Source organism: Myotis lucifugus, unplaced genomic scaffold (assembly GCF_000147115.1).
Source record: "Myotis lucifugus unplaced genomic scaffold, Myoluc2.0 scaffold_81, whole genome shotgun sequence".
NCBI classification, from domain to species: Eukaryota; Metazoa; Chordata; class Mammalia; order Chiroptera; family Vespertilionidae; genus Myotis; species Myotis lucifugus.
This window is the reverse complement of record NW_005871129.1, coordinates 3,157,482-3,180,182: the sequence shown is the minus strand read 5'-3', so window position 1 is coordinate 3,180,182 and position 22,701 is coordinate 3,157,482. Positions and strand designations below refer to the sequence as shown.

The 22,701-nt window shown below is 37.8% G+C and overlaps 1 protein-coding gene across 1 annotated transcript; it reads left to right on the top strand.

The window, feature by feature from the left end:
• Window positions 1-10,306: 10,306 nt before the first annotated feature.
• Window positions 10,307-22,453, top strand: LOC102431475 (glyceraldehyde-3-phosphate dehydrogenase-like). Its single transcript, XM_014457590.2, has 2 exons — window positions 10,307-10,373; window positions 21,816-22,453. Exons 1-2 carry the CDS (start codon window positions 10,307-10,309, stop codon window positions 22,244-22,246), a joined length of 498 nt encoding a protein of 165 aa, XP_014313076.2. The 3' UTR covers window positions 22,247-22,453.
• Window positions 22,454-22,701: the final 248 nt, after the last annotated feature.

Sequence of the window (22,701 nt, the reverse complement as noted above, 5' to 3'; positions counted from 1 at the left end):
AAAATGTGAAGACAGATTAGGAATATACAAATTGTTCAATTGTTGAACAAATTATAAAATGCAATGTTATATAACCAGCTGAATACCATATATTTTCTTTATATTTGATTTTTTTAAATCAAAGACCATCCTTTATTACAATGTTAGCTTATGGTAATTGCATGGATATTCATTCCAGCTTAAAGAACTCAGACCTTTGCCCAATATAACAAATGCAATTTTAAAATGTACATAATCTCCTTTTGAGCAACAGACAATACTAGAAAACTCATGAATTTAATGACACCAAAGTACTTGTCCTTCAAAAAGTTTGCCAAATCCATTCATTGGCTCTATCACTAGTAAGAATGGCCTCTCTGATCCATAGCACAAGGTGAGAATGTTTCTACACCAAATGTTGGAGTCTAGGTTTTCTGAGTCCAAATTGATGATGGCTACCGGTCCTTAGGACTTCAAATTCTGCCCCTGCTGAAGCATGGCTGACCATTTTATGGAAAAATAACCTCTTCCCTAAGTGAGCTGCTGCCACTGCTGCTGCCACCACCAGCTTTAAAACTACACATCTGATCACCACTCTTCACCACTCAAAACCTCAGGGCAGGCCACTGCACCTCGCTCCAATACGCAGCTCTTACGGATCCTTCATTCATTTGCAACCTCAGGGTGGGATGCTGCTCCTTCCTGTCACCCAGATCTCTCAGATATGCCCATTCCCAATTGGGAGCCTACGGTAAGCAGTCCCAGCCTTTGGGGACCTCAGGCTCTAGGGATGGTGGCGGGCCTCAATAACAGCTACAGTGAAAAGCTATATTTGATATTTTAAATAAAGATTTTCAAAATATATTTATATAATTTTCATAAATGTAATAATTATAAATACAAATGGACACAAGTATGTTACATTGGTGACTAAGATATCACAAGCAACATTACCAATTGTAACCTAATTTTCCAAAATAGAGTGACTTTTGGCAAAATTTGAAAAACAATGGACGATGTCCCTTTGATTTATAGATAAATTCCAAGAAAATTTGGTGCATATTACAACCATGAAAAATATTTTGTATATACATAAAACTGAATTAATTTCTAGGCTTCGATCATTTAAATGGCAATGAGGGAAATTCAAAATATGCCTTAAGGTAGAGAGATTTGCTCTGCCAGTGTGGCTCAATGGTTGAACATCAACCTATGAAGTAGGAGGTCAAAGCTCGATTCCTAGTCAGGACACATTCAATCAGTGATTCTCTCTCATCATTGATGTTTCTATCTCCCCCTCTCCCTTCCTCTCTGAAATCTATAAAACATGTTGTTGTTGTTTTTTTAAAAAAAAAAGATAGATTTTTTTTAATATACAGGACTTCCGCCATGCTTTACAACGTATATAGTATTCTTGGTCTGTACCCAGTAATGCAGCAGTACCTCCTAATAATTTAGCAATAGAAGAAATGCCTCCTATAAATTTTCAGAATGACTAGAGGGAGTGTGCTCTGTCCCCAAGGAGTGCACTGACTAGGCTATAAAACAGCGAATCCAACTATGCACGTGAAAACTATTGTAGATCATGCCACTGTGGCCTCTCATCTGATACGCAGTGTCCTTTTTACACTCAATGAATAATTTTGCTATAGCTCAATCCCTTTCTTAAAAGCAGGTGTTACTAAAAATTTGGCCTTTGAAAGAGACCTTTGGGTTTGTCACAAAAAGATGGTGTTGGGGAACGTTTTAGCAAGTTCATGAGAATAAATTGTTTTTCTTAGATTTATTACATGAAATCTCTATAATGCCAGCTTCATATTTTGTTTTATAACACATAATATATAGATTCATCTTTACATATATAATACAGACTATAAATTTTAGAAAATGTTACAATGTCCACTATACTGTATATTTTAGCATGAAAAATCAACAGAGCCTTCTCTACGACATACCAGTACATGTAAAAAGAAATCATTGCCTTGCTTCTGCAGCCAATATTTGTGTCCTTGCTTCAAATGGAAGTAGGAAACTAACATTTAATATATACCTAATATTAGCAACATATTAAAATACCCATAGATCATCTATGTCATTCACAGTAGTCTCACTGAAAGGCAGCGTTTATGATGGGGTAATTTGGAAAGCTATGTATGATCTTCCTGTGTCCACTCAGGCTTTCCCCCTTCCCTTACTTGAAGTCACGTTTCTTCTCACCTTTAAAGAGAGTTCCAGCCCAACCAGACTATGCCTTGACATAAACTTAGGTTTTTAAGTACTTGCTCCTGTGAAGATTTGTACAGTTGTCTTGCAGTTTTAGTTTGCTAATTGGTCCAGTCAGTGTTTTTCACACAGCTTCTTTGCCAATTATCTTCCCTTAAATTTCCCACCACAGAGCAGGTTTCCAGTACTGGAGAATAAGCAAATCACCCTGATTCTGCTGTGGGTTCCCTAGTACATAAAATATTCCATATTATATTACTGGGAAAAATTCTTATCCTTCAAAACAATAGGGGACGTCTGTAATAGTGTTAACAATAAAAAATAAACTTAAGAAAAACAGTTGAGGAAGTTGGAGGTTAAAGAAAAGCCCAGCTCTTACGGATCCTTCATTCATTTGCAACCTCAGGGTGGGATGCTGCTCTATCCTGTCACCCAGATCTCTCAGATATGCATGCCCATTCCCAATTGGGAGCCTACAGTAAGCAGTCCCAGTCTTCGGGGACCTCAGGCTCTAGGGATGGTGGCGGGCCTCAATAACAGCTACAGTGAAAAGCTATATTCACTGGACACAGACAATAGTGCAATGAAGGCTTCAGGAGGAGGAGAGAGTGGGGAAGAGGGTGGTCAATGGGGAAAAAAATAAAAGGAGACATCTGTAATACTTTCACAATAAAGATAAATTTTAAAAATTAATTATTAAAATGTATTACAGATTTTAAAAATAAACAAACAAATGAAAAAAAAACAGTAGACCTAGGTTAGTGGTCGACAAACCGCGGCTCGCGAGCCACATGCGGGTCTTTGGCCCCTTGAGTGTGGCTCTTCCACAAAATACCACGTGTGGGCGCGCACGTACAGTGCGATTGAAACTTCATGGCCCATGCACAGAAGTCGGTTTTCGGAAAGAAGATAGACGAAACAAGTATACAAGACGAGTGTGGATGGGAGAGTTGGAAGGGGTCGACCTCGGCAAATGTACCTCAATCAGATTGAGGACGTTTTTAGCAAAGGCCAGCTTAGGAGTACCCTAATTGAGTTAATAACAATGTACCTACCTATATAGTTTAAGTTTAAAAAATTTGGCTCTCAAAAGAAATTTCAATTGTTGTATTGTTGATATTTGGCTCTGTTGACTAATGAGTTTGCCGACCACTGACGTAGGTCCATTTATGGAGAAGAAAAGAAAAAAGGTAAAATAAATATCCCTGGCTGGGCATGTTGTGGTAAATACCGGCTGTCTGTAAGAGTGTCCTAGTAAGAGTGTCTTCAAGACAGCTGGTTACCTTCATCATCATGTTCTCTGGTTTCTCATTTCCCTTTCTTCCACAAACTCAACATTTCACCACTCTCTCAAAGCCACTGTAGAATTAAAGGTTTCTAATATTGAGGCGGGAAAACCACATAAAATTATAATATTCTTCATTCTTTATACTGATGTCTTTTAACTTTCTATTTGTGTATGTGAACATCATGAGGCCAGATATTGATGTTGTAGATTCTTGATTTCTGTAAAATTCTTTCATTCACTGGATACTCCATAAATTTTTTTTTATTAATAAATCAATTTGTAAAGCAAATACTGGTAAAACTTGAAAAAAACTGCTATTATTTTCCACCTTAAAATACATAAGGATCTGAGGAGTTGTAATCTGGATGGTCCCAATCTGACCACTGGGTACACTGGCTCTTGGATCTCTAAGGAGGTGCTAATTTAGCCTCTGCCTGAGGCTACCCAGCAGGAGCTATGGAGAGATCTGCAGATTCCTCTTCTTTGTTTGGGATTTGGAGGTGCCCAGATGAGGCCCAGCTGTGAAGCAATGCAAGCTGCTGTGGGGCCTTGGGCCTTCTTTTGGATGTTCTGGGTCTCTCTGACCCAGCTGCAGTTTGTTACGTAATTTTAGATTGCAAAGGGCCAGGTCATTCATATGCAAAAGCCTCTGTGCACAGCTTGGGTGGGGCGGGGTCTCAGGGAATCAACAGGGTGGAGCAAACAGCTATGGCTGATCCTCAGTCCTGCCCTAAGTGGTCCCGGGTCTTAGTGTCCCGAGGTAATCACTGCAAGCACCTCTGAGAGAAAGCCGCCCTTGAGTTCCGCCTGATGCCAGACAGTCCAGTTTCTCCCCGTATGAGTCTGAGTCCCCAAAGACTCGCCCGGAACTGGAGTTGGGGCCGTCGGGAGCTTGTATCTCCCTCCCGATTGAAAAAGACAACCGAGTCCTTAGCTGCCAGCCCTTTCCGCGCACACCTCCGTACCTCTGCACTTTACTTCTGCACCTCCTCTGAGTCTCGGTATGCTTTTCTCTTTCCTTCTAGTTGTAGAATTTCCACTCAGCCAGCCTTCCTGTGGTTCTGGATGATGTCCCTTTTGTCTTTTAGTTGTATTTTTGAAGTGGTTGTGCAAGGCAGCAATTTCAGGTGTTTACCTATGTCACCATCTTGGTTTCTCTGCAAAATAATTAGCTTAATTAAAAAGTTAAAAGTACAAAGTTAAAAGTAAGATTACTGAACTTATAAATTACCTTATAATTAATTTGATACAAATATCAAGTTATTTAATAGGAACAAGGAGTTTCATGCATTTATGTATAGCAGAAAGCAGTTATAACATTCTGAAAATTAAACTCACATTTATAATTATAATGTAAGGGAATTAAAAGCAAGAATCTGGGAAATAACAAGTTATCTATCCATATTCTACAGAGTAAAAAATTCTTAAAAGAAAAAAATCTTAAATGTTAATTCACTTTACTTCGCAAATGAAACAGGAATTTTAGGGTTGAGATAGGACAGTTTTAGGAAATATTATAAATTTTGGAAATTAGGGGGACCATGAAGGAAGCACAGGGCTGCAGAGCAGCAGAGGGTATATTTCCATAGAATAGGGGAGCTGAAAAGCTGCAACGGGTACATTTCCATAGGATGAGGGAGCTGGGAACAGCAAAAGGTCTATATTTATAAAATAAAGAGAAGGAAGCCCTTCATCCAGAAGGATAGGAAGAAAGCCCAAAAGGAATAGAAAAACAATAAGGAAGGAGCGTGAGCCCAGGAGTTACTATAGTAACCAGTCCAATTGGAATAGTGACCAATCAGAGGGTATATCAAGGCACCAGGATCTGCAGCCATTATAAGCCATAGGGAAAAGGAACTCAGGGGGACCCTTTCCCCCTCACTACATGAGAGTCCATTCTGTGGGACTCTTTCCCTCTCCCCACGTGGGAGTCTGTACTTGTTCTTCAATAAGTCTCCACCTTTGCTATACCACTTTCTGTCCGTGGATTCATTCTTCAATTCCGGTGGACAAAGAACCCAGGTTCCAGTCCAAAAATTTCGTATCACAAATATGTACATTGACACACTTGCTTTTATATAATTAAAAATAATGACTGAGCCTGGCCGGTGTTGCTCAGTGCTTGAACCTGGTCAGGGCACATGCCTGGGTTCTGGGCTTGATCCCTAGTGTGGGGAGTGCAATCAATGATTCTTATCATTGATGTTTCTATCTCTCTCTCTCCCTCTCCCTACTTCTCTGAAATCAATAAAAATGTATTTTAAAAATAATAATGATAGAGCAATTTTAATCATTTTATACTGCAAACAAAGGGCTGCTCATTAAAAGGGGAACAAAGGGACACAAACATTCCAGGAAAGACGTTCCACAAACATACATTTTAATAAGTCACTCCAATCCTTGCATTCACTTCCTGCAGTTTTGTTGATTATGGAACAGAGAAACCACATATCTGTCTGTTAAGGTACAACTTATTACAATGACTTCTGGAAAGTAATGTGTCTGAACAACTCAGGGGGAAGAGGGCTAATCCGAGTACAACACTGGTCTGGTGAGAGAAGAAAAAGTAAAACCTTTCCTGGTGATAATATAAACAAATGATAATTGAAATTCCCATTGGAATATAAGTAAATATGTATATTTTTCATTCCCAGGAGTCAAAAGCAGGTAGGAAAGTTGGAAGATGGAAAAAATAGACTAAAAACAGAAACATATATATCTCTAGCTATCCTGCAGCTAAGGCCTATTGCAATCAAGGCCCTTCTTAAAAATGACTGCCCGCAGAGAGCGAAGTGGGCTATGGGGGCAGGTGGAGAGCCGGCTCCTCGGCCACACAATGCAGAAGTGATTGTTTTCCCGGGATGTTTCCGATCTAACTCTCACCACAGCATAACCCAGGGTGGTGCCAGATGCTGTTACAAAATCATTTGACATTAAACTCCTGGAACATGGAGCAGACTTTTAAGAGACAACACACTGACATCTAGAACCTGCACACTTTTATAATGAAAAGGAAGAAAAAAAACAGCGAAAATTGTGACTTTTGTGATTCTCTCTTTAAGGGATCCCATTTGAAATCTGAGAAGTGTTTTGTAGAAGTGAAATCAGACCAGTTAGAATAATGTGAGAATTTAAATGACTTAGTAGGAAAAGGGAGCATTAGTTTGTCACATACAGACTGCATGACATGGATTATTGAAAATTCAGTCATAAATGGGAAAAGTGTGAGAGAAAGAGCAAAGTAGGTTGGATACTTTGAGTTTGTTATAAAGCAACTGTCCAGTGGATTGGGGCTTCTATAGAGTGAGCTCAATGGCAAGCAATTTGTTAGGAAAACGTTTATTAGGAAAAACTGAAAAATGTTTAGAGATTATAAATGGACCAATTAGAATTTTTTCAGCTACCTCTCATTTCTCACAAAGCACTCCTGCTGGCTCACCCCTGAGGTCCAGAAGGTTATTGTTTAGTTTCATTGAGATTTTGAAGTCATGCTAAATGATGAAAGAGAATTGGTTTCATTTTATCCAGTAATGTGTTAAAACTGCATGCCAAGTAAAACATTGATTTGTTACAATAATTACAAAGCTGCCCTTTTCAAATACAGGCAGTATTTTAAGCACTATATAGTAACCCTCTGTGAGACTCAGTTTATTTTTCTAAAAGATAGAAAATTACTAAATAATGCTTCCTTTTTGCAAAAACCTCTAGTCAAATAACTAATTACAAATATGTTCTAATCTGGTAAAAGTATAGATTAGAATTACATTAAAAAGTATTGTTCTGTCTATTCTCTCAGACTTTTGAGGAGAAGAAAATAGACAAAGGCAGGGATAAAACAATGATTCTTCACAGCATATAAACTATGAGTTATAGAACAATATCATTGTGTAAGAATCAAGGCCATGTTAATAATTTCTATTTATTGAGAGCTTAGTAAGCATATGAAAGCTGCTAGTTCTTATTATACACCAAATGCTGTGGTTAATGCTTTCAAATCGTATTTCATTCAATCCCAGTGACAACTCTAGGGCAGTGGTCGGCAAACTCATTAGTCAACAGAGCCAAATATCAACAATACAACAATTGAAATTTCTTTTGAGAGCCAAATTTTTTAAACTTAAACTATATAGGTAGGTACATTGTTATTAACTTAATTAGGGTACTCCTAAGCTGGCCTTTGCTAAAAACGTCCTCAATCTGATTGAGGTACATTCGCTGAGGTCGACCCCTTCCAACTCTCCCATCCACACTCGTCTTGTATACTTGTTTCATCTATCTCATTTCGTTCATCCTCTCTATATGTCCAACCCATCTCAACATACCTTTCTCAATCCTCGACACTACATCTTCTTTTTTTTTATTGCTTAAAGTATTACAAAGAGTATTACATATGTCTCCTTTCTGCCCCCCCCCCTTGACATTCCTCCGGCCTCCCCTACCCCCCAGTGTCTTGTGTCCATTGATTATGCTTATATGCATGCATACAAGTCCTTCGGTTGATCTTTTACCGCCTCCCCAGCCCATCTTCTTTCACTCCACAACGTTCCCTAAAATTAACTTAATAAACTTTACTTAAAGTTTTAAGTCAACTTCGCACTGAATGTGCACACCCGCACGTGGTATTTTGTGGAAGAGCCACATTCAAGGGGCCAAAGAGCTGCATGTGGCTCGCGAGCCGTAGTTTGCCGACCACTGCTCTAGGGGAACAGATATGCTTATCCCCATTTTTCAGATGAGTAAACTGGGGCTGCAAACATTTAATAAGTAGTTCAGGTTTACACAGCTAATAAATGGTGAGAAAAGTACACGCGTTTAGATTTGCTTGACTCCAAAATTTATTCTCCCATTTACTAAGCTATACTTTTTTTCATTATGCTAATACTCATTTTCTTCAGGCTCAGAGAAGGATGTAGTTCTTAGGTTGCTACTTCCTACAGGCCTATTAAGTAGTGGGAACCTGAAACCAAGATTTAATCAAACACCTAAAATTGTGTCTATCTGTAACTCTTTGGAAATATGAATGAACAAAATAAGAGATTAATTTCTACATGAATAAAGTACCAGTGAAGCAAAACAATGACATATTCTGGTTTCATTATTCAAATTAAGAATGAAAAAAATTATTGAAATCAGTTGGTAGCTGGGGAGAATTATCAGTGGAAAAAATAGGTGGTATGATTTCAAAAACTTTATCAGGACACACATGATAAGAAAATAACAATATTTCTAAAGTTGGTAGCATTTTCAAATGTTGAGTGGGTTACGTCAAGCCCAATAAATCAAACAAATATTAAATCTGGAAATATTTAAAAATCTCCGGTGTAACAGCTTTGTCTTGGTGTGCTATGAATGGTAAAGGATATAAAACATTGTTTCTATCAAAAAGCTCATATCGCAACTGAGAAGGTGAAAGACATGAAAATAAAGGTTTTGTAAGCAGCACATGCTCAATACTCCAAGATGTGTGTGAATATGCTACTGGAGATAATAGAAAAAAAGTATTTTGAACTAAGGTGTTTGGTATTCCATTAGTTAGAAATAAGTAGAATACTTATATGAGGATAAGAGTTTGTAGACTTCTTATTTCTTTTCCTTCTCTAAGTTTAGAAGCAAAGCTTACCATAATGGCATTATTGATTTGTTACCAGTCCCAGGTAAGCCTGAGACTGCCAAACTGTAGCCCTGAAACAAATCCACGGAGCAGCATATGTGTCCAGATATTTAGTCTCAACCATGGCAATGAACTGAGATCCTGAGATCCATTCCAGCAGAGTACTCCAGGAATCAGGATGCCAGCAAGCCAAAATTTGTCTCATCACACAAATATTTTTCTTAGAGATTTTAATGGAAATGTAGGCTTTGTTTACCATAGACATAGCTTATATATTTTTATTATGGGCTTATTTTACTTCAATTTGCAATAGACTCGTGGAAAATGCACTAGAGTAGAAGAGAGAACTGAATTATAATGTTAGCTCTTTCATTGACTAGTTGTTTGAATTTCTAAAAGTCACTTAACCTCTGTGAGACTCAGTTTATTTTCCTAAAAGATAGAAAGTATCCCAGTGTGTAATGATGAACATGTGAAAGCAACCATATGTTCAGAATGCCCAGCTTACCTCAAAAATATTTTTGATTACAATTTAATTTAATTTAGGCCACTGAGACGTTACATCAAGGATGCATTATCATCATGTTTACTGTATCATCTGTAAACAAGCAAAACTAATAGGGATGTGTTTGGCAGTTTCTATTTGTGATGTTGTTTTATTGAAATAATCTTTACTATACCATCCATAACAATAATGTCTATTAGTGAAAGCTATTTATATTGATAATTAGTTGCTATTAAAAAAACAAAATTATAACACTCTTGTATCTGGCACCAAGTTATTAGGGAAAGATAATATTTCAGTTTATTCTAATATTTACTATAACCAGGTAAGATTTTGATTTTATGGAGAAAATGTCTTCAATCAGAAACAGTGTTTCTTTTGTGATTACCTTGGTAATTATGGCAGACTAACATCGGGAGCTGGTATTTTGTGCAGATACACTTCTATAAATCATATGACGAATGTAGTTTATAGTAAATACTATAAGAATGTCAGCTACATTATAAGCAGTGTTATCTTCAATAATGCTTTCAAATTGTATTGCATTCAATCCCAGTAACAATTCTAGAGGAACAGATTTGCTTATCCCCATTTTCCAGACGAGCAAAGTATGGCTGCAAACACTTAATAACTGGTTCATGTTTACACAGCCAATAAGTGGTGAGAAAAATATTTGAGTGCGGATTGGCTTGACTCCAAAATGTATTCTCCTATCTACTCAGTTATTCTTCTCTTCATTATTCGAAGTCATCTTCAGGTTCAGAAAAGTAAGTAATTCTTAGGTTATAATGCATCCTGATGGCCTATTAAATAGTGAGGAACTCAAACCAAGATTCCATCTAATGCCTAAAATTATGTCTAACTCTAATGCTTTGGAAATATTATCTCAATAAGAGCTGCTCTTTCATGAAAGTGATATATTTTGAGGGGAGAGGCCAGTATCTTCTGGTTGGAAAGTCTCCTGAAGTAGTCCATGTCCACATGTGCACTCAAACTCTTCTCATTTTGTGTGTCTGAGTGATGATAGTTAAGTCTCAGACTTTCAGTGTCTCAGCACGACATTTAATTTTCTCTGAGGGTGTATGTTCAAAACAGATTCTTAGGTGGCTCCGCCCCATAGCCACTCAGAGACCATCGAGATTACATGCCCTCTTTGGTCATGTATTGGGTTATTTTCATTGTCATTACTATTGTAAGTTCATGCAATTATTTTTACTCTGATAATATACACAGTTTAAATTTTTATTTTAATGATAATGTCATAATGTATTAATGATACAATACTTTAAAGTACATATAATTTCTAGTCATATATAAAATTAAATAATCTAAATAATTTATATCTTAAATTTTATTAATTTTATAAGGTACAATGTTATTCCATCATTTCAATATGCATATATTTGTTTGTCCTGTAACATTTAAATTTTTATTTTTATATTTAGTGATAATAAATCTTTTTTCATTATTTTTAGTGAGATTAAAATTTTGAATATATTGTACATGTTGGTTGTTCATTTCTCTTTTACTACACTTAGAAATCACAAAGCTTCTCAAATCTCCCTTAACATTTTTATAAGACTTGTGTGTAGAAAACACACTCAACGATGTGGCACTGCAACTAGGTCAGAGAGAAGCTCCCTGGAGGAAGTAGGAAATATATCTATCATTTTCATATGCTTATTTCTAGGAGCCTGTGAAAAATTTTATTAGTGCCAAGTCTGGAGAATTTTTATATCCCCTTCCCTTTGGCAAATGACTTATTTACATATTAACTTGTTCCATGGGATTTGAGGAAAAAATAATAAATAGGCACTCGACTAAAGAATAAAACAGTATTGGACATGCAGATGCAGGTTTTGACTTATGGTGGCTTAGTGTGATGTGTGAAAATTGGTGATGGGTTTTTCAAACTAAGAAAATTCAGCTCTGATTTTACATGCATAGACAGTACTGGACTGAATAATGAAATGAATTTCATCACCCATTTTTCTGTGTTTTCAATTTTTGTGAAATTTGCTTCAGATTTTTTATGTGAACTTTTATATGAAAAGAAATATATACTTATTTTTTAAATGTTGTATGTTTGAAGGAATAAAATAATAATTCTTTACAACATATTAGCTATGAGTTATAGAACAATATGTTAAAGAATTCTGTTCATTGAGAGCTTAGTAGGCACATGAAAGCTGCTAGCTCTTATACACCAAATGCTTGTGCTGAATTTTGCTTGCTTTATAGATGACACAGCAAACAAGATTATAATGCATCCTAGAGGTAACCTCTCAATGGCCTAAATTAAATTGCAATCAAGAAATATTTTTGATGTCCTGGATGGTTTGGCTCAGTGGACAGAGCATCGGTCTGTGGACTGAGGGGTCCCAGGTTCAATTCTGGTCAAGGGCACCTGCCTGGGTTGTGGGCTGGATACCCAGTGGGGGGTATGCAGGAGGCAACTGATCAATAACTTTCTCTCATTGATGTTTCTATCTCTCTCTCACTCTTTCTTCCTCTTGAAATCAATAAAAATATTTTTAAAATATATATTTTTGAGGTATGCTGGGCATTCTGAACATATGGTTGCTTTCACTTGTTCATCATTACACACTGGGATACTTTCTACCTTTTAGGAAAATAATCTGAGTCTCACAGAGGTTAAGTGACTTTTAGAAATTCAAACAACTAGTCAATGAAAGAGCTAACATTATAATTCAGTTCTCTCTTCTACTCTAGTGCATTTTCCACGAGTCTATTGCAAATTGAAGTAAAATAAGCCCATAATAAAAATATATAAGCTATGTCTATGGTAAACAAAGCCTACATTTCCATTAAAATCTCTAAGAAAAATATCTTTGTGTGATGAGACAAATTTTGGCTTGCTGGCATCCTGATTCCTGGAGTACTCTGCTGGAATGGATCTCAGGATTTCAGTTCATTGCCATGGTTGAGACTAAATATCTGGACACATATGCTGCTCTGTGGATTTGTCTCAGGGCTACAGTTTGGCAGTCTCAGGCTTACCTGGGACTGGTAACAAATCAATAATGCCATTATGGTAAGCTTTGCTTCTAAACTTAGAGAAGGAAAAGAAATAAGTTTACAAACTCTTATCCTATGAAATAAAAGGCTAATATCCAAATGACCGAATGGTGGAATGACCGGTCACTATGATGCGCACTGACCACCAGGGGGCAGACACTCAACACAGGAGCTGTCCCCTTGTGGTCAGTGTGCTCCCACAGTGGGAGTGTCGCTCAGCCAGAAGCCAGACTCACGGCTGGCAAGCACAGCGGCAGTGGTGGGAGCCTCTGCTGCCTCCATGGCAATGATAAGGATGTCCGACTGATGGCTTAGTGGGCCAAGCCGTCAATCGGACATCCCCCCAGGGCTCCCGGACTGTGAGAGGGTGCAGGCCAGGCTGAGGGACCCCACCCAAGTGCACAAATTTTGTGCACTGGGTCTCTAGTCCTCATATCAGTACTCTACTTATTTCTAACTAATGAAATACCAAACACCATAATTCAAAATACTTTTTTCTTTTATCTCCAGTAGCATATTCATACACATCTTGGAGTATTGAGCATGTGCTGCTTACAAAACCTTTAATTTTTAGCCCAGCTAGTGTGGTTTAGTGATTGACTGTTGACCTATGAACCAGGAGGTCAGGGTTTGATTCCCAGTAATGGCACATGCCAGAGTTGCGGGTTCAGTCCCTGGTGGGTGACATGCAGGAGGCAGCCTATCAGTGATTTTCTCTCATCGTTGATATTTCTATCTCTCTCTCTCTCTCCCTCTCCCTTCCTCTCTGAAATCAATAAAAATACATATTTTTTTAAAAACTTTATTTTTATGTCTTTCATCTCCTCAGTTGCAATTTGATCTTTTTGATAGGAACCATGTTTTATATCCTTTACCATTCATAACACACCAAGACAAAGCTGTTACATAGGAGATTTTGAGATACTTCCTGATTTAATTTCTATTTTATTTATTGGGTTGACATAACCCACTCAACATTTGAAAAACTACCAACTTTAGAAATATTGTCATTTTCTTTTCATCATATGTGTCCTGATAAAGTTTTTGAAATCATATAATTTTTTCTAATGAGAATTCTTCCCAATTGCCGACTAATTTCAAGAATTTTCTGTATTCTTAATTTGAATAATGCAGCCACAATATATCATTGTTTTGCTTCACTAGTACTTTATTCATGTAACAATTCATAAAATTTTCTCAGAAATGAATTCTGTTAATTTACCAAAATTTTTATACATCTCTTCAGATTTAATTTTCATTAAACAACTCACTCCTGACTTCTAAAATTATATTTTATTGCATATTTTATTGTATATCTTTATTTATACATTTTCAAGTCAGTAGTTACATTTTCTTTCACTAAATGTCTGCATGTTTATTTATAAACCTTTTTCTACAATTGTATTTTAGGCATAAGCTATGAACAAAGTACATCTATTAGAATATATTGCCTTGGAAGGGCCTCTCTTTCGTTGTTCTCCTATTTTATAAAACATTAAGTTATTTAAGACAGCAAATATTCAGTGATAGTTTGAAACTCCACAAGTAATGTAATATTTATGTGTTTTTTAATTTCCCCCAGACAGCTTTTACCTTTAGCTTTTATATTAGGTCTATTATTCAAATTCTGTTAATTTGTAAGTGTAGTATGAGGTAGAGGTCAAGGCTATTTTAAAAATATATATAGATATACAATGTTCTGGCATCATTTGTTGAAAAGAATTTTTGTTTCCCTATTGACTACTTTGACTATTGTTTCATTTGAAGATATCCATTGCCATTTTTTGTTTCGCTTTGTTTTACTTTTACTTCTGTTTCATTCATTTATGGTTTATTCTTTCACCAATACCACACTATCTTGATTACTCTCATTTTATAATTATTCTTTTAAAAATAATTTATTGTTTTTAATTACAGTTGGTGTACAATATTATATTAGTTTAAGGTATAGTACCCAGTAATTACACATTTATATAGTTTAAGAAGTGATCATCCTGATAAATCCAGTACCCATCTGACACCATATACAGTTATTAAAATATTATTGACTATATTCTCTATTTGTACTTCACATTCCTATGGCTATCATGTAACTTCCAATTTATACTTCTTAAGCCCTTCATCTTTTCACCCATCCCCCAACCCTCCTCCCATCTGGCAACCATCAAAATGTTCTCTGAATCTGATCTGTTTCTATTTGTTTATTTTGATTTTTAGATTCCACATATAAGTGAAATCACATGGCATTTGTCTTTCTCAGTCTGATTTATTTCACTTAGCACAATACCTTCTAGATCTATCCATGTTATTGCCAATGGCAAGATTTTATTATTTTTATGGCTGAGTCATATTTCACTGTATATATACAACTCTTCTTTATATGTTCATTTATTGATAGACACTTAGATTACTTCCATATCTTCACTATTGTAAATTAAAGTGCAATAACATATGGATGCATATGTCTTTTTTATTTAATATATTGGGTTTCTTCAAATAAATACCCAGAAGTGAAATTGCTAGGATTATTTTTTTCTCTTGTTATAGCCTTTGTTTAAAAGTCTATATTGTCTGGTATAGTAAGTATTGTTACCAGATATTTTGTTGTTGTTTCTATTTTCATGAAATATCTTTTTCTATCCCTTTACCTTCATTCTCTGTTGTCTTTTAATCTGAAGTGAGCCTCTCATAGACAATATATGTAAAGATCTTGTTTTGTTATACATTCAGCCAACATGTCTCTTTGGATTGGAGCATTTAATCTATTTGCATCTAAAATAATTGTTAATAGATATATACTAATTGCCATTTTATTATTCATATTTTTGATATTTTTATTTTTCTTCTTTTCCTTAAAAAAGGCCCTTTAACATTCTTGTAATACTAGTTTGGTAGTGATAACTCTTTTAGCTTTTTCTTGTCTGGGAAACTTATCTGTCCTTCTATTTTAAATGATAGCCTTGCTGGGTAGAGTAATCTTGGTGTAGGTCTTTGCTTTTTATTGTTTTGAATATTTCTTTCCAATCCTTACTGGCCTGCAAAGTTTGTGTTGATAAATCAACTGACAATCTTCTGGGAGCTTCCTTGTAAGTAGCTAACTGCTTTTCTCTTGATGCTTTTTTTTTAAATTTTGTTTTATTGCTTAAAGTATTACAAAGAGTATTATATATGTCTCCTTTTTCCCCCCCTTCTTGACATTACCCCGGCTTCCCCTGTCCCCCAGTGTCTTATGTCCATTGGTTATGCTTATATGAATGCATACAAGTCCTTTGGTTGATCTCTTAACCCCCTCTCCTATCCCCCAACCCTCCCCAGCCTTCCTGCTGTAGTTTGATATGTTTTTATTGATTTTTACAGAGAGAAGAAGGGAGAGGGATAGAGTGATAGAAACATTGATGAGAGAGGAACATCATAGATTGGCTGTCTCCTGCACACATCCCTACTGGGATCAAGCCTGCAACCCCTGGCATATGCCCTGACTGGAAATTGAACTGGTGACCTCTTGGCTTCTGGGTTGATGCTCAACTGCTGAGCTATACCAGCCAGGCTCTTGATGCTTTTTAGAGTCTCCCTTTATTTTTAATATTTGACATTTTACCTATATGTATTCATGTAGGCCTCTTTGGGTTCATCTTATTTGGGACTCTGTGCTTCCTTGACTTGTATGTCTATTTCCTTCACCAAGTTAGGGAAGATTTCTGTCATTTTGTTCATATAGCTTTTTAATTTCTGTTCTCTCTCTTTTCCCTCTGGCACCCCAAGATTCAAATATGGGTATGCTTGAAGTTGTCCCAAATGACTCCTTATATTATCTTTTTTTTTTTTCTCTTCTGATTGAGTGTCTTCTGCTTCCTTATCTTCCAAATTTCTGATTTGATTCTCTGCTTTATCTACTCCACTGTTGATTCTCTGAAATGTATTCTTCATTTCAGTTAATATATTATTCATTTCTGACTGGTTATTTTTATGTTTTCTAGTTCTGTTTTTGTGTTTCCTATAACTTTATTTATGTTCTCACTAAGTTCATCTACTCTTCCTGTAAGTTCATTGAGCATTCTTATAACCAGTGTCTTGAACTCTGTTTCTGGTATGTTGTTTGTCTCCATTTAATTTAATTCTTTTACTGAAGTTTTGTTTTATTCTTTCATCTGGGACATTTTTCTTTGTCTCTACATTTTGGCTGCCTCCCTGTGTTTGTTTCTATGTATTAGGTAGATCTGCTATGTCTCCTGGTCTTGGTAGAGTGACATTACCTGGTAGGTGCCCTGTAGGAACCAGTGGCAAAGCCTCCTCTGTCACCCAAGCTTGTTGCTCCAGGTGTGCACACCCTCATGTGGACTATGTGTGCCCTCCTGTTGTAGTTGAGCCTTGATTGCTGTTGGAATGTCAATAGGAAGTATTTACCACAGACTGATCAGTTGTAAGTACTGGCCACAACCACAGCGGAGAATCTGTTGTGCAGTGTCTGATCTCATAGAGCAGGACCCATTTCACAAGGGCTCTGATGCTCTCTGAGACTGTACTTTGAATGCGTTGCTCATTGAGAAGCTTTGGCATGCACGGCCTGTAGCTATCTACCAGATGTGCTGGTTCTGGGCCCTTCTGAGATGCAGACCAAGTTCAGCCATACCTGTGCCCTTCCAGGGCTACCTAACATGCGCTACAAAATATCTGCAAATGGCTGCTACTTATGCTTGGCTTGCAGGTGCCCAGGAGAGGTCAAGTTGGGAACTAAATGCCAGACCTGAGGCCACTTAGCAAGAGGTATGGCACAACCAAGGCCAGATGCTGCTTGTTTTATATATTTTAGGAATATCTAAAGCATGAGCAAGGACAGCCCATTTGTATGGAAAAGCCACAGGAAAAAGCTAGGTGGGCCATCAAATTGGGTGGAGCAGGGTCTCAGGAAATTCACCAGGGCAAAGCAAACAGTGTTAGCCAGGTTGATGGAGACTCAGATATGGTGTCTGCCAGCCAGCTCTGTGGAGGTGGGGTTGGGGGCACACTCAGAAAAAGAACAGTGGCCTCTGTCAGAACTTCTGTCTGGGAGAACACTGTTCCTCCAGCTCTCATTCTAAGGCCAGACAAGGCAGTTCCTCCTCATAAGACACTGGTGCCTTTCTAGACGCTGACCCAGTGCTGGAGCTCAGAGCAAGTGCATCTGAGTAAGTCCATATAGGCCCTTTAGGACGAATGCCTGAGACCTCAGGATCACCCATTTCACTCAGCCACAATCCCTGCTGGTTTTTATAGCCAGAAGGTATGGGAATTACTCTTCCTGGCACTGGAACCCTGGGCTTGGGGGCCTGATGTGGGGCTGGGACCTCTCACTCCTCAGGAGGTCCCTTCACAATGGAGCTATGTCTCCTGATTTTTAAAAGGAGAAATTCTGATAAAATTTCCACTTTGTTTCTTAGAAGATGCCCCAGGAAGGCTGAACTTCATTTGCCTCCAGGGATGACTATAGCTCAATAGCACGGTTTTTATTGGCATTACATCCTTCCCTGGCTTACTGTCTTTACTCTCACCTTCTGACTTTCTGGGATCACCCACACCTACATACAAGTCATTACATTAAGTAATGCTTTCAGAGAAATACAAAGTAAGACAATGGATTTTCACCTCATGTGAATTTGGTATATATATATAAAATCTGGGAATCCTCAGGCTCAAAGTATTAATGTCAAATTATACTCAATTCAGTGAAACCCCTCATTCACCTGACAGAAACAAAAGCAAAACGCTCTGACTGTAAGCATCCTCAAACCAAAACATCTAGTGGAATTTCAGATCAAAAGCCCCTCTAAAATGAATTCATAATACAAAATTACATAACATAAAAGAAATCCATTTAAACCACTATGAAGAACTAAACACTGTTGTTGTTTTTTAACCATTGCCAAATGGCTTAAGCAACACTAATTATATTACTTCACCATTTGTATAGGTCACAAACTCAGCGCGGAGAGCATTATTTGTAGAGACATGTTGGTTGTGGTGTGAGCTGGAAGACTTGAGGGCGACTAGCTGAAATGGTCTGAAGAGTTCTATCTTAGTCTGTTCAGGTTGGTATAAGCAGGCGTCTAAGTTCAAGATCATGGTGCCTGCATATTTGTTGTTTAGTGGGAGCTCACTTTCTAGATGGCACCTTCCCCCTGTATCCTCACATGATGAAAGGGGCAAGGGAGTTTTGTGGGGCCTTTTTAATAAAGGCGCTAATTTCATTCATGTGTACTCAACCCTTATGACCTAATCACCTCTCAGAGCCTCCACATCCTTGAGCATTAGGTTTTTAACATATGAATTTGAGAGGACACAAACATTCAGAGCATAGGAACTTCATTGGGGTTTGAAAAGTTGCTTCCAAGGTGGCTAACTCACCTAGCTGGCAAATTGGTGTTGGCTTTTGGCAGGAAGCCTTGGTTTTCTCCATGTGGTTTTCTTGATAAGTCTGCTTGACTGTCCTCACAACATGATAGCTAGATGTCCCCAGAAGGAACGATGTAAGAGACCAAGAAGGAGGCTGTAATGTCTTTAATGATCAAACCTGGTAAATCACACACTGTCACTTTGGTAATATCCTATTCCTCACATAGGTCAGTCCCATTAAATGTGGGAGGGGATCAACACAAGGGTGTGACCAATAGGAGACCATTTATCAGGGAAATCTTCAAGGTTGGATACCACAGATACTGTAGTGGATTTGTATTCTACTTCATTAATTAAGCTGGAATTATGTTTCCCAGAATTCCCCTCTCAGCCTAGTTTTGTGTTAGTGACAGCTGTGAGAGAATTGTATGGGATTTGGAAGGGTGAAGTGAAATAGGAGCTATATTCTTTTTACTCTCAGAAGTCAGTGCTGGGCACAAGGTACTGTTGCTGCTCATGTAGGTTGTTGTTTATTGACTGTCTCACTTATTGAAGTAGGACAATAGCTAGGTTTACAGTAATGCCACACCTGCCAGATTCCCCAGTCAGCCTCTCTGGTTCTGAATGAGGTACTCTTTGGTCCCAGCTCCTCCTGCAAATCATCACAGCTTTGATTTTGGAGACTTGGAAGCAGTGAAAGGTTGACCTGGAGTCCAGTTTTTCCTGATGGATTCTGGCTTATCCTTGCAGGTCCTGGTTTGACCTTGCTTTCCGCATTTCACACCCATCTTTTCATCCTCTTTGCATGTCCTCATGACTTCAGGCTCAGCACTAGACACAGAAACAATGGCCTCACAAAGACTATTTAACAAGCTCCCACAAATATATAAGGGCAAATCCCTTATTATATACAAATCTGATAGTTCTTTTTTCAGATCATACTCTGATTGACACCAAGACTATTAAATAAGTGTCTTTAAATTGAATAAAGCAGGAAAGAACAAATCTGTTACTGTAAGAAATAAGATGGCATAAAAAAACACATATATATTTGGAAAGAGGCCAAAAAGAGGTTGTAAAAATGAAAAATATATTAAATTTTTAAAAAACCAACTTCCAATATATGGGGTTTATTACTTAGAAATATGCTCTGATAGAATATAGGAGACTGTAACACAATTTCAAGTAAATAGTAGTTCAGATAAGATAGATGTTTTTTTTTTCTTTCATAAATGCAAGCAACTCAGGGCTCCTGTGGTTGTAAGGCATTTCCTTACTGTCATGAAATCAGATTTCTTTTTGTAACATCCTCAGTAAGTTTTTATGTCTGTGCCCAGCATGGCTGCTCCACAACCTGCCATCACATCTATACCCCACTGTGCCCCAGTGGTAGAGAAAAATAGGAGGACCTACTCCTCTCCTTCCAGAAGTTGTACACATCAATTTTACTATGTCTCATTGATTAGACCATAAGTACTTGCATGGAAGCTTGGGAATAGGCAGGTGGACAATTATTAATCTAAAATTGTATTACTACAAAGAAGAATATGGATATTGAGAGAACAAACCCTAGTCTCTGACACACTGGTTATAAAATAGTTAAGACTTCCCAAAAGACCATTAATTAATCATGAGAAAAAGTTGAGGATTTTACAGAGACTAAAAACAGTTTGAGAAAAAAAGGTGGGCAAAAAGGCAATAGGTTGAAATAGGATAATTGCAAAAAGAAAAAGGGTAAATATCATGAATTTTTCAAAATTGATAAATAGCATAAATGCTAAGATTTAAGAAGCACACTGAATCTGGAGCAAGATAAAATAAATAAAGCTATACATACAATGAAACTATATTTTATATTTATGTGGATACATATAATAAATATTAATTTTAATAAATTAAAACATCAGCAGAACTTTTGTAAAAATTGAAAGGCTAATTCTAACATTTTTATGTAATTAAAACAATTTAGAATAGTTAAAGCAATTTTAAAAATTAAAAGAAACAGCAATGTTAAAGAATATATGATACCTGAGCTACAATGATGAAGGGAGTGGAGTATTGGAACAAGGACAAATATTTAGATGTAATGGAACAGCATATAATCCAAAAATGTATGCATGGGTATGTAGTCAGTTGGTTTTTATCAAATTAGCCAATGTAATTTAATGGGGGAAAGAATGGAGCTGGAACAACTGAATATCAATATAGAAAAAATAATAATCTCTTACATTACAAAGAATAAAGACTGCCAAGTCAGTGAAATTTAGGAGTTCAGTGGTTTGGGCTTCAAGGGACATCCACAAGGTAAAGAAAAAATTAGTGCTTATTGCATTTCTCATCAACAAGGAGGAAACATAACATTAAGTAGTACCTTTTGGATACAGGAGGCAATATATTCCACATCTCAGAATGCTGTTCCTAAACATTTATTAGATATTAAATAATTTTCACATTCCGCCATTGTATGCTTATATGGAAGAAGTAAAACCTTAGTTGACAAATGACTTGTTCAGCTGAAAGCAACCAATATGCTGGCATAATGGGCATGTGAACATGGTGGCTATGGTGGTGAGAGGTAGACTATCCTTGATTTCAGTAGTATGGGCTCCCTCACCCCAACACAGAAACAAACATTGATACCTCTTAAAAGCAACATCTATAATAATAAAAGCATAATATGCAAATAGACCAAATGGCCGAATAGCAGAACAACCGTCCGGACGACCACGCTATGAAATGCACTGGCTCCAGGCCAGCCAAGGTGGGTGCAATGCGATTAGTGGGGGGGGGGGCGGGGGGAGGGAAGCTGTGGCGTGATGGCCGAGGGGCTGCCCAGAACATCATCCCTGCTTCTACTGGAGCTGCCAAGGCTGTGGGCAAGGTCATCCCTGAGCTGAATGGGAAGCTCACTGGCATGGCCTTCCGTGTCCCCAACCCCAATGTGTTGGTTGTGGATCTGACCTGCCGGGTGGAGAAAGCTGCCAAATATGATGATATCAAGAAGGTAGTGAAGCAGGCATCAGAAGGCCCCCTCAAGGGCATCCTGGGCTATACTGAGGACCAGGTGGTCTCCTGTGACTTTAACAGTGACACCCACTCCTCCACCTTTGATGTTGGGGCTGGCATTGCCCTCAGTGACCACTTTGTCAAGCTCGTTTCCTGCTATGACAATGAATTCGGCTACAGCAACAGGGTGGTGGACCTCATGGTCCACATGGCCTCCAGGGAGTAAGAGTCCCCTGAACCACCAGCCCCAGCAAGAGGAAGAGAGGCCCTCTGCTGCTGGGGAGTCCCTGCCCCAGAACGATCCCCCGACACACTGAGCATCTCCTGACCACCGTTTCAATCCCAGACCCCCTGGAGAAGGGGAGGGGCCTAGGGAGCCCTGTTTGGTCGTGCACCATCAATAAAGTTCACTGTACCCAGCCAAAAAAAAAAAGCCCATCAGAATCATAAAGAAGCTGCTGCTTTCAACACATATGTGGAGGTTGGCTCAAGTAGAATGAATCTTAAAAGCAGATATTCTAAGTTCTAAATTGGATGTTGTGTTTCACCCCTTTACTAAACTAATCATTCTGTGAGCTGCTGGAGTGCTGTTGGCTGGTAGAACAGTCTCACCAGAAGTCTCCCTCCACCCTTCCCGGAAGCATCCAACAATGTGGATGCAGGGCTATGAAGTCCTGGCCC

Excerpts from the sequence above, each read along its gene's own strand:
- LOC102431475 (XM_014457590.2), top strand. The coding sequence starts at position 10,307 with ATGTATTCTCCTATCTACTCAGTTATTCTTCTCTTCATTATTCGAAGT. Across the intron at positions 10,374-21,815 it reads TCATCTTCAGGTTCAGAAAA|GGAAGCTGTGGCGTGATGGC; the intron begins GTAAGTAATTCT and ends GGGCGGGGGGAG.